Source organism: Lampetra planeri, chromosome 10 (genome assembly GCF_965212315.1).
Source record: "Lampetra planeri chromosome 10, kcLamPlan1.2.h2, whole genome shotgun sequence".
NCBI lineage: Eukaryota > Metazoa > Chordata > Hyperoartia > Petromyzontiformes > Petromyzontidae > Lampetra > Lampetra planeri.
The window spans coordinates 425,810-437,455 of NC_136116.1; the positions used below are offsets into that span (position 1 = coordinate 425,810).

The window sequence follows — 11,646 nt, forward strand, 5'->3', positions numbered from 1 at the left end:
CACACTGCTGGTCACAGCAGTTCTCTTTCTCCTTTTACACGCACTGTTCCACTTGGGAATTTCTTCCACATTGTCTCTTTTTTATCAAGCTCCTATAATCACCTTGCTCCATTCAAGAAATATCTTAACGCCTTTCATTTTGCAGAGCTTAGATATGCTCGTGTTTTAATAGCTTTAAAAACAAATTGTAATTGCACAAGTGCTGCTGTGTTTGTGTATTTACACTCGAGGCCTGCAGCGCATCTATTTTTTAAAATATTTCACCTGGAAAATCCCTTGAGATGGAAGACCTTGTTTGCAATGATGTCCTCAATGCCTCACATTTGCGTGTCCTCTTGTGGTGAATGCCGTTTCGCAGAGGACCTGAGCCCCCCTAAGGACAAGGCACTGTGGCGTAAAGGCATCCAGAGCATCATGAAAAATCCGTTTAGTGGAAGATCAAACACAGACGCAATGGCCATGTTCGGAGTGCGACTTGAGGACTGCCCTCCAGGCCTCCACAACAAGGCACGTGAAATGTTTGCCATGTGAATGGGCTAACTTGCCATCCAACACCATGCTGCGCCCGATTATAGTATATTCACGAGCAATTATAATAAAAAAAACACAATGTTAATAATTGGCCAAAATAAATTAGAAACAAATATAGAATAACTAATTTGTGATGGTTAATGTCCGTCTCTGCTTTTTGCTGAATATGCCGCATTACAACTCTTGGATTGATTGATTGAATCTGATTAGTTGTTCCTGTGAGGTCATGCCATCTCTTTAGGAAACCCGGTCAGCTGACACAGTTATTCTGACTTCTAGATTTTCCTGAAGGTGCCGAAGCGATTGCAATTGGTGCTTTTATAATTGTGCACCACTTAACTATTACATTTGATTGCCCGTGTTGGGTGGTGGAAAGGTTCAGCACAAATATGGCCGGATCATTACGTGGTTCAGCCTAAAACTCAATTATGAATTGTACTTTTGTCCAATGTGGTAATCGTCACCCTGATTTTAACCATTCTCTGTTTTTGGAAGAGGTTCTCTCAACTTTGTCGGTGTGCGGATTTGGAACAGTGTAGTGCCTCTAATAAAGCAAAAACAGCAACTGTCACTTTTGCTACGCTCAAGGCCAAGTGTGTTGCTGCTCAAATGAGCACTGAGGCGGTTCTCATCTCCTGTTTACAGCCCTGAGCCAGTGGTGGAAATTCCTCATTCCTATGGTGGGGGCAAGTCTCATACATAGAAAACTACTGTTGACTTCCCCACAAAGTGGTAGTCATTTTATCGACCCTAGATCGATAACGAGTCAACCCCCAACCAGGATTTAAACTTGCAACCTTTCGATTGCAAGCCGCTCATGCTCCCGCTGATCCACCCGGCTTGCTCCTGTCATATATCTCGACCAATTTGCATATCTAGTTTCACAAATTGTCTGACTTTGAATGACTGTCACTTGTATTGTAGTGTGTGATAATTAGAAACATTCTAGCGACGTTCAAAATTCCCTCTTTACATCTCCCCAATATGAATATAAACGTGATTGTTTTAGTCATGTACTAAATTGGCTTTGTCAAACTAGGACTTATATCTAACAGATAGGGTCCTTGCCTATAAACAACTGGCAGTTCGGCATTTCTCCAAGCAAGCCTGGACTGGTTTCGACATTCATTTTCTCATCGGCAGTCAGGCTTGCTTGAATTAATGCTGGTGAACCGCTGATCTTGCAGACAAGACCCTCTTTGTTTACAATATGGGTCGTAGTTTTGTGAAAGCTGTGTAATCCATAACTTAAAATAATCATGAGCATCATGGAGAGTAAATCTTGACTTAAAGCTTTCGTGACTGCAGGAATTCATATTCTTGGGTCTTTCATGACTTTACCGAAAGACCCAAGAATATCATGGAGAGTATAAATAACAAATTTAATGGAGAGAAGGATATATGAAAAAGGGCACATTGTCTTTTTATATATTTTGTGCGTTAAGCTTCACAATGAAGCTTAAGATTTATTTTGAATAATAACGTATATGGGAACATGCGTTGGTGGCTGCTGTGTGCGTGTTGGTGTGGATGCAGTTTTTGCCGCTGATCGTGGAGGTGTGCTGTGGGCTGGTAGAGGAGCGTGGGCTGGAGTCTACGGGGATCTATCGTGTCCCCGGCAACAACGCTGCCGTGTGCAGCCTGCAGGAGGAGCTCAACCGCGGTGTAACGGAGATTGACACCAACGATGATGTACGTGAGGGGTCGCCTGCATTCACATCGAGATGTTGCCATGTCGCTTTGTTTACCAGAGGGTAAAACCCATTCTTATTATATTCGTGGTTCTTTCGGTAAAGTCACGTAGATAGAAAACAAAAATGTAAATTAAAAGCAAAAAAACCCACGACGTTTCGATCGCAGCACAAGCGGTTTTCTTCAGGTGCCGCTGATCGTGGAGGTTTCTTTTCTCTACACCTAAAGAAGACCGCTTGTGTTGCGATCGAAACGTCGTGTGTTTTTTGCTTTAAATTTAGACTTTTGTTTTCTATCTACGTGACTTTATCGAAAGAACCAAGAAAAGAAGGAAGCAGACAAGGGCATAATGATAGAGGTTTTTTTTGGGTTAGATCGCGTAAATATATAAATGTGTCGTTAAAACCCGCCACCATCCAACAACAGCCAACTAGTAAGTGTTGTCACATAAACAGGACATGCCAATTCGTCACAAGTACAGCACACCGGTGTGTTGGAGAGCCAAGCCACAACATTTACACTCAATGGTTAGCGCACTGGCCTTGGAGAATTGGTCACTGTTCTATTTGGATAATGGGGCGACAACAGCACCCACAGTAACCACAGGTAAAAGTAAATGTGACGACATTTTTAGGATGTGTTTTCCAACAACTCTTCTCTGCTCGTCATTTAAATTTTCAGAAATGGCGTGACCTGAATGTCATTAGCAGTCTACTGAAGTCGTTCTTCAGAAAGCTTCCAGAGCCACTCTTCACTGACGGTAACTCGGCAACCAGCGTCTGTCCCTGTGCGACTTCCCTGGTGTGTAGAGTACATGATGGACCAAGTGCTTGCCAATAGCTACACGGGACAGTTCTAGGATGGAGGTGTATAATGTCATTATTTCTTTCATTGCTTGTATTCAGAATCCGATGATCTATGAAGCTCTTTTTCACACATATCCAGTATTCTCCACAATTACACTCATGATTGTCTTGTGTTATGTATTGTATAGTTTTGTGTTGAATTGCGACCCATGTCTAACAGAGAGGGTCCTTCCCTATAAACATCCAACAATGGTTGAAGTAAACCTGACTGATCACGAGAACACTGAATGTTGAAACTGGTCCAGAGTTTGCTTGCGTTGAACGAATGTTTCTGAAATTGTGCACTCCCATAAAGAAGGCTGTGTGGCTGATGAGATTTGTAAAAAATAATGTATGCACAGATATGTGGAGGAGGACATTTTCTGCTTATTTATGTTCTTATTTTCACAATGAGGCTTATGATTATATTTTTTGTGAAGCAGCAGGATGTTTATATTTTATCGTGCGTTTTTTTTACGTTCAGGGAAGTGACTCCTGCTGTGCACTGCGGAATCCTGCAATTCAAATAAACTGTTTACCTTTCCAGAAAAATACTATGAATTTATTGATGCTAATCGGATGGAGAATGGTGTGGAAAGATTGAAAGCACTTAAAAAACTGGTAAGCAATTTACTCTAAGGTGTACTGCAAGTATTGGACACTAGCATAAATGAAATTCACATGGAATATTCACCGTATTTGTCATTAAAACTGTCTTACAATAGGACAAATAGAAATATGTATTATGCAGGAGTAATTCAGAGGTCAAACAAAATTGGGCATCTGGGTTAGTGTGGATTCTAAACAGCCTGCATCTGCGACTGATGGTGATTATTATTGCACTTCAAACTTGACTTAAAGCTTTCGTGACTGCAGGAATTCATATTCTTTGGGTCTTTCGGTAAAGTCGCGTAGATAGGTTAAAAATTATAAAAAATAACAAAAAACTACGATGTTTCGATCACAACACAAACGATCGTCATCAGGAGGAAAACAGTGGGGGAAAGCTGCTTAAAGCAGACTGTTATAGTTAAGTGGAAAGCCTATTTACGTGACTTTACCGAAAGACCCAAAGAATATGAATTCCTGCAGTCACAAAAGCTTTAAGTCAATATTGAGAACCGCCTCTATAGGGAGGGTTTCCACTTGACTATAACAGTCTGCTTTTAGCAGCTTTACACCTCTGTTTTTCTCCTAATGACGATCACTTGTGTTGTGATCGAAACGTCGTAGTTTTTATTTATTAATTTGTACCTATTAGCGTAACTTTACCGTAAGACCCAAAGAATATTATTACACTTGTTTACCCAAGAATGGCTCACAGAGTATCGGAACTCTTTTTCAAAAGGGCCCTACCATGTTTTTGCAGTAGGGGGTGACGATTGCCATGTGTTTGGATGTAGGGTGATTATTACATTCGAATCTAAACAGAGAAAAACATGCGACAAAATACAACTGCAAGTGAAGCTATCATACAGATCCGACAGCTCGGCATTGCAGTGTGAGTTAGACGGAAGAATAACCAAGGACATGTGTGAGGTGACCATGTGGGCCTGTGTTCAGCAACTGTGTTAAAAGTTTTTAATAAAAAGACCTGCTTACTGACACTTTTCCCTAACTGCTGCAGTTAAGAGAGTTACACTACACTTCGGTGTGTTATATATATATTCACGTTTACCCGATATGCACTCTTGTACTGGAGGATATGCTTTTCATTTATGTAGAAAAATATGCAAGATATGCGTTTACAGTGAATAATAATAACATTTGTTGTATTTCTATAGATCCATGAGCTCCCAGAGCATCACTTCCACACATTGAAGTTCCTTTCAATGCATCTGAAGACCATAGCAGAGAACTCACCCAAGAACAAGGTAGAGCCAGGCTGCTCTCTGAGGGTGGGGCGCTGTGTGTAGTGTATAGCAGGACAAGACGGTGATTAGCTGTGTGATATGAATGCTTCGACTGGTTTGCTATGCATTGTTCACGGTGGATTGTATGTGTGTGTGGATGCCCCATGGGGTGTGTTTGTGAAAATGTATGGGTCAGGTTTTGCATGTGTGATTAGTCCTTAGCATTGAGGTGGAGCTCACTGACCCTTAAAAGATCTGGACACAGTCCCATCAGTGAGCTCTTCCAACTGTGGCCATGGTGACGTCTTCATCCCATTAGTCTATGTAGGGTGTGTGATGTGGGAGTGTGTGGGCTATGGTGTGTGTTTGTGTGTGCATGCTGAGTAGTGGGATGGTACCTTTTCAGATGGAGCCCAGGAACCTGGCCATTGTGTTCGGACCCACGTTGGTCCGTACTTCTGAGGACAACATGACCGACATGGTTACTCACATGCCAGACCAGTACAAGATTGTGGAGACACTGATACAACACGTATGTTTAACATATTTCTGAATGTAATTTCTGCCTGTACCCTGCTCTGGTGTTAATTTTATGTCTTAAGATACGTAGGTTTTCAGAGCCAATATGATTCCGAATTTGAGTTGTGCCACGTAATGATCATGGAACCCTCCACCACCCCTGACATGGCCAAACAAATTCATTTGTGTATTTGCCCAATTAAAACCATCAATCAGTGTACCTGTAAATGATCAAATGCGTTGCTTTCTTTATATGACAGTGTACCCTTACAAGGCTGACACAGTGGTACCTACTGAACAACAATGAAATATCAGACAGCACACATTAACATACTTATGTCTCCACATCAAAAATGACATTTCTTTAACACATGCTTTCAATCACACAGCTTGCTGGGAGTGCATGTTATCAGAAGCATTGGTTCAATATAAGTAAATGCTGGACCAATTACATCAATCATTGTCTCAGCAGTCAGAGCTTGCTTGAACAAATGATTTTGAACTTATTGCTTATTTTGAACCAATGCTGATGATATGATGTACTCCGAGATGGCCATGTGGCTGATGGGATGTGTAAAAACGTATGTTTTATGCATAAAATACCCAACATGTAAAGGTGGCACGCTGTCCGCTTATTTTTTGTTACTTATATTCTCCATGATGTCGCTAATGATTGTGTTGTGTAACATAGTTTCTTCCCAGCATAATTTAATGGCTCCAGAATGTCCAAAACAAATCGAGTATCTGCTTGTCATCGTACAGGAATCGGGGTCATCGATACAGCTGCGTACTCTGGATTGCTTTACCGTTATATTTCCAGAATAACTCTTATCGATTGCCGTGCTATCACAGAATAATACCTGGAAATGTAATTTTGCTCATTGTAGTGATTGGTTTGCTTTCTGTGGTCCTCACTGTCACGTATGTTTTCTCTTTCAGTACGACTGGTTCTTTACGGATGACAGTGAAAACGACGCAACTGTGAGTAATTACTGTTGTGCTGCTGGTGGGAGGGAGGGATACACATCAAGTTCACGTAGACTTACTGAACATAAAATACCCAAACGCACATACACAGCCCTGAAAGGTTTTATTTTACTCTTGTTTACCCTGCAAAGCCTCCCCCAGTCTCAAGACCTTTTCAGGAGGGTCCTGATAGGGTTTCAAAGTCGGAGCGATCCTAATTTAGTAAAATGTTGTGTAATTTTTGTAATTTGGGCCATGACGCCGACACATAATGGCCTATTTTTCTACGAATTATGTGACTGGATTTAGAATGTCAGCTGTGAATGAAAGCAGATGGGCGCGTAGTATTTGAATACACACCATAGTGTTGACCAGGCTGGCCTACCAGATCGAATTGCGTAGCTCTGCAACTAGCGACAAGAACTAACTCGAATTGGAGATGATGAGCGCTAGAAACAGGGGGTTAGACGTACCCACACGCTGCGTGGAGACCGCATGTTGGCTCTCGAATGGCTGCGGTTCTGAACGCTGACGAGGGTGCGGTGGCAGCATACAGCGGCATGGCGCGGTGAGTGTACAGCACCTGTGTGCCTCCTGCAGACCCCCTTGCAGGACTCTACTGCTGTGGAGGCCCAACCCATGCCCAATATCAACCACCTTCTCACCAACATCGGCCGCACTGCCTCCAGCCCAGGCGATGTGTCCGGTAAGCTGTTTGCAGTTGGACCGGTCAGTGACGGTCCGATGCTTGCCAAAACCGCCACCATGCCACCTGACGTGACGCGTGTGTTTACAGGGCTCCGTGTTGATGTATTTCAGGTTTTACCGGTTACTAACCGTCACTTCCGACCTACTTAACTCTGCTCATATGATTAACCTTGCATTCGACTCTACGAAAGAATTAGCCACACACAACTTGCCTTCGCCTTCCCCAGCGTGAAGGTGTGTTGCGTGCTAATGGTATTCCATCGTGTGCGGTGTTGTCACCTAGGAGACTGCTGTCCCTTTTTGTGCTGCATATAATATGTGGTTGGTCTGAGGGTGCAGCTTGTAACACAAGGTGCAGCAGTAGCATACCACAGGGTTCAGCTCTCAGGGTATCGCACATCGCAATATTCCAACTGTAAATGTCATGCGGGGAGAGGTCTACAGGGCTTAACTCCCTTGTCTGCTGACCAAGTGCAAACATACTTCGTTTATAATAGATTTTTGGGTTAGGCCACTTAATGATCTGGCCAATTATTTGTTGTGTAACCCTGCACCAACTGACAATCAAATTGTCTCGTGTACAAGCGTTTAATACACCAATGATTAATATTCCAGCTCGCCGGTAAGTTGAAGAACATTTCTCGAGAACAAATTTGGCATATTAGATCGGTCATTTCACTTGAAACTGCATCAACGATGCTCGGGGCATCAAACTAGCCAGTCAGAGTGTGGCATGTAAAACAAAAACAATAGCCGGATCCATTGCATGGCATATGAAAAGTAAGTTAGAAATCCTCTTTGGCTGCAAAAGCATACATTTAAATGTAGTGTGCTCCGGTGAATAAGCTTATCCTGGAATTGTAACTCATCTTTGTATGAAACTGACCTAACTGGAGAAGAAGTGATGGCTGTACCTCGCGCACGGCGTGAAGAGTCGTGACGCTTTACCTTGCGCGCACTGTGACCGCAGAGGGCTGTGCCCTTGGCTGCCGCTCCGAAGGGGGGCCTCACTTTGCCATTGAGGCGTCGGTGGGGGCTCCCCCTCCCCCTGGCACGGGGCCCCCCCTCCCAATCCCCGGACCCTCCTTAGGCAATGCCCTTTTAGGCCTAATGGACGGATGGAACTGCGGCAAAAAGGAGACGTGCTGCCCCGCGTGCACCTGTTTGACATGTCAGAAACTGTGTCGGCATTAGCTGCTGCAGCTCCTGCTGGTGGAGATGTGGGGGACTCTTGCCATGTGTTTGAGTGTTTAATACCGAGTTGAGGTTCGGCCAGCATTCTTGTTTTTTTACACGCTCAATTTGAATATGTTTTGTAATTCTCAAAGCAGACACTGAGGATTTGTGAGCGGGTACGATACATGTTCCGTGTTGTGTCGTGTTCTGTCTGGAGGAAGAGACGCTCTTAAGTCAGCACGTCGTGGACTAACATATCTAAAACTATGATACTAAAGAATAATGAACGTTGTTGTGGAGCAGATAAGTACGAAAATGAAGAAGCAGACAATACATCCTCCATATATTTGTCCCTCCACCTAAAAAAAGAAAGAAGTACGTTTTACATGTACCATATATTTGTGTATATATTGTGTGCAAAGGTTGGACCCATATCTAAGAGAGTGTCCTTCGCTATAAGATTTGTGGCATTGGATCAAGAAAAGCCTAACTGCTGATGAGACAAGCATTTCAAAACAGGTCCAGTGTTTGGACCTTCTATTTAACCATTGCTTCTCAAAGTATGCACTCCCAGAAAGCCATTTGACCAATGGGGTGTGTAAAGAGATTTTTTATTAAAAAAATTGTCCGGAGGGACAGATTTGTGGAGGTTTACTTTTGTCTGTTTATTTATTTGGTTTCAAAAATATAGTGTTAAGCTTTAAAAATAAATGTTCAAATTATATCTCTGCCTTGAAAAATATTCACCCATAACCCCATCAAATTATTGTCTTGTATTGGGCAATGATAATTGGATAATGGCTTGCTCAAATCTTAACTGTCCTATCCTGTGATTGTTGAATGGATTTTTTTCTTTATATGCCATGCTCTATCCACTGTTACCCTGCCTCTTGCCAGTGGGGTTCATTCGCTTGTGACGTGTCACTGTCATGTCACTTCACCGCACTGCGCCCATGCTCTCAGATTTCCAGCATCAACTAAACCTCAAGGTTCTGTCTCACGCAGACGTGTTCCTGAATTTTGTGTTTCTGAAACGGAAATAAGTAATGAGTCATAATTTTATTAGACTTGGCAACGTAATAATGATCTGGCCAAATTATCATGAGTACAAGCGTTTAATGTGCCAGTTAGTATCATTATGAAACAATAATTGGATCATGAAATGCTTGTACATGTGACAATTTCATTTGTTTGGCTATTGGATAGTGGAGGGTCTTTTGACAGGTATGTGGCCATATCCTCACCTTACCAAATGCAAAAATCAAGAATGAATCTTAACATTGGCTGTGAAAACTACTACGTGTTAAGTTAGACATCAGTAACATCTAGAATAAACTGGATGTTTTTATCGCTAATTTGGCTGTAGCTTTGCTAAGTATCTTGGCTTCCTGGAATTATTTTTTGCCCTATTTTTTTTGTAAATTTATGAATGCCCGTTCGTGTTCAGAAATTTAATTGGATTGGTAACAGGTGCTCTGATAGCTTTGTAATTTTCTCGCGTAGATGAGTTACTGCATCAAAGCCTCGCTGGCTTGCTTTAAATACAGTTGATGAGCATAGAGCCCATAGGCCCAAATTTCCAAACAGCACCTTCAAAGTTGTGATAGATATATACAGAGTTAACTTGTTTGTTGAATTGAGCAAAGTTATATTAAAAGTTTGGGAAGAGAGACGGTGAGAGGGAATTCCAAAGTGGAGCAATGCAAGGGAAACAGCAGGAAGATAAGTGTTGTGACCTGCAGTGTGGTGGTTGAGTGGGTTAGTAGGGGAGTGGATGACTGCGTGGGTGAGTGTTTGTGACCTGCAGTGGGGAGGTTGAACAGTGCAGATACGACAGAACAGTCTGCTAGACTGAGTCCTCACATGGATAGAGGAATCAATGAGTGAAGTTCACAGAAATAGTAACCATGGTAGTAGCGATAGAAGAATGACAAGGAAGTGACCGGACGCTAATGAGCGAGTCACTGGAAAGATCAGCGAGTGCTGCGTCATCAATCACCCTGACTGCTGCTTTATTCTAAACTCTGTCCAAGTGCAGCGAGGCAGGAACTGGGTGCTCCACTCCAGGTGTGATAGCAGCAGGACTCCAGCTTCAGCAGAATTTGGGCTTTGTATGGCAGCAGCTGTAATAATTGTATGCAGCTATAGAGGCCTTTAACTTTTCAGCTTGTGTTACATATGGGATGTGTGATTTACTTCATTTGTTGTCATTGTCTACAGTTCTTATAATCATCTACTGCGTGTGCATTCTGTGTGCACGGTCATCTCATTCACAAAACACTGCCTGAGTTATAGACCTGACAGTGTTGGAGCCCGTAGGATGCTTAATTCTGAATTCTGTTTGTTGTTGCAGACACTTCTGCCACAAGCGACTCTGCCAAGTCAAAGGTAGGATACCTGCAAGTTTACAGCTAAACACATCGCTTTATATGTGTGTAGTTCACCAGATTGACAAGCAGTAACATAAAAACTAAGTATAACAATGAAGCAAATAGTAATCGGATCAAAAACAACCAAATAGAAATCAGAGCAAACGCAACCATTTCAAAATAAATTAAAAACAGTGCACAAACATAGACAATATTAAACAATATACATTTCCCATAAGAAATATTTACTGGGCCAAATCACTTTTAATAAGCATTATTTGTGAATTGAAGTTTCCGAAGCATCACAATGGGATTGATTGTTGCAGCAGTGTGTAAACAGACAGTGTTGTGTCGGATGCAAGTACAAGTGACGTTATCTCACAGAATCGATAGCTGGGCATCAGACTGTGGTTCAGATGGAAGAGTAACCCAGCGATGGATTCCAGGTGTTGAGCATTAACAGAGACTTGAGTGAGAACCGTGAGGTTTCTTTCCTAATTACAATGCAATTTTTAGAACTTCATTTACACCATACGTAGCCAACCGTGCTAATCGGAGGTGCGGTGCTGTGGAGCATCTAAGATGTTTATGGTTTTGGTCCTTTGATACCTATGATAGATGAGACCGGTTACACTGGCTGTCTGAACGATGTGACGTTTGTTTTTTCCTATTGAACTGCGAACGTGTGTGTATGCGATTCATCATTGCTTTATTTTGGGTTAGGTCGTGTAAAAATATGTGTCGCAAACCCCTCCTCCACCCGACACAGCCTATGGATAAAAGTGTTGGAGTACGAATAGCTCGTGTCGAGCGGTGTCAAAAATGATGAAAAATAAGAATGGTTTTACCCTTTTTGGCAATGAAACAGGAGGCGTTAAGATTTTCAAACACCAAATAGAGACCTTTTGCAAGGCGTCAATTCTGCATTAACTACGCATGCTTGTAGCAAAACATGCAAAGAAACATGTTTCTATAATTTAAGCATCG

The 11,646-nt window shown here is 42.3% G+C and overlaps 1 protein-coding gene across 3 annotated transcripts in view; it reads left to right on the plus strand.

Annotated features, from left to right (window-relative positions):
- LOC144720788 (rho GTPase-activating protein 21-like) overlaps positions 1-11,646 on the plus strand; it is a 37,961-nt gene that overhangs the window by 21,930 nt on the left and 4,385 nt on the right. For all 3 annotated transcript variants that reach the window (XM_078597830.1, XM_078597831.1, XM_078597832.1), the window contains exons 15-23: positions 359-507; positions 2,068-2,223; positions 2,905-2,983; positions 3,616-3,689; positions 4,853-4,942; positions 5,328-5,453; positions 6,380-6,421; positions 7,007-7,112; positions 10,644-10,678. In XM_078597830.1, coding sequence (XP_078453956.1) covers positions 359-507; positions 2,068-2,223; positions 2,905-2,983; positions 3,616-3,689; positions 4,853-4,942; positions 5,328-5,453; positions 6,380-6,421; positions 7,007-7,112; positions 10,644-10,678 — 857 coding nt within the window. The remainder of the gene's footprint in view (positions 1-358; positions 508-2,067; positions 2,224-2,904; positions 2,984-3,615; positions 3,690-4,852; positions 4,943-5,327; positions 5,454-6,379; positions 6,422-7,006; positions 7,113-10,643; positions 10,679-11,646) is intronic.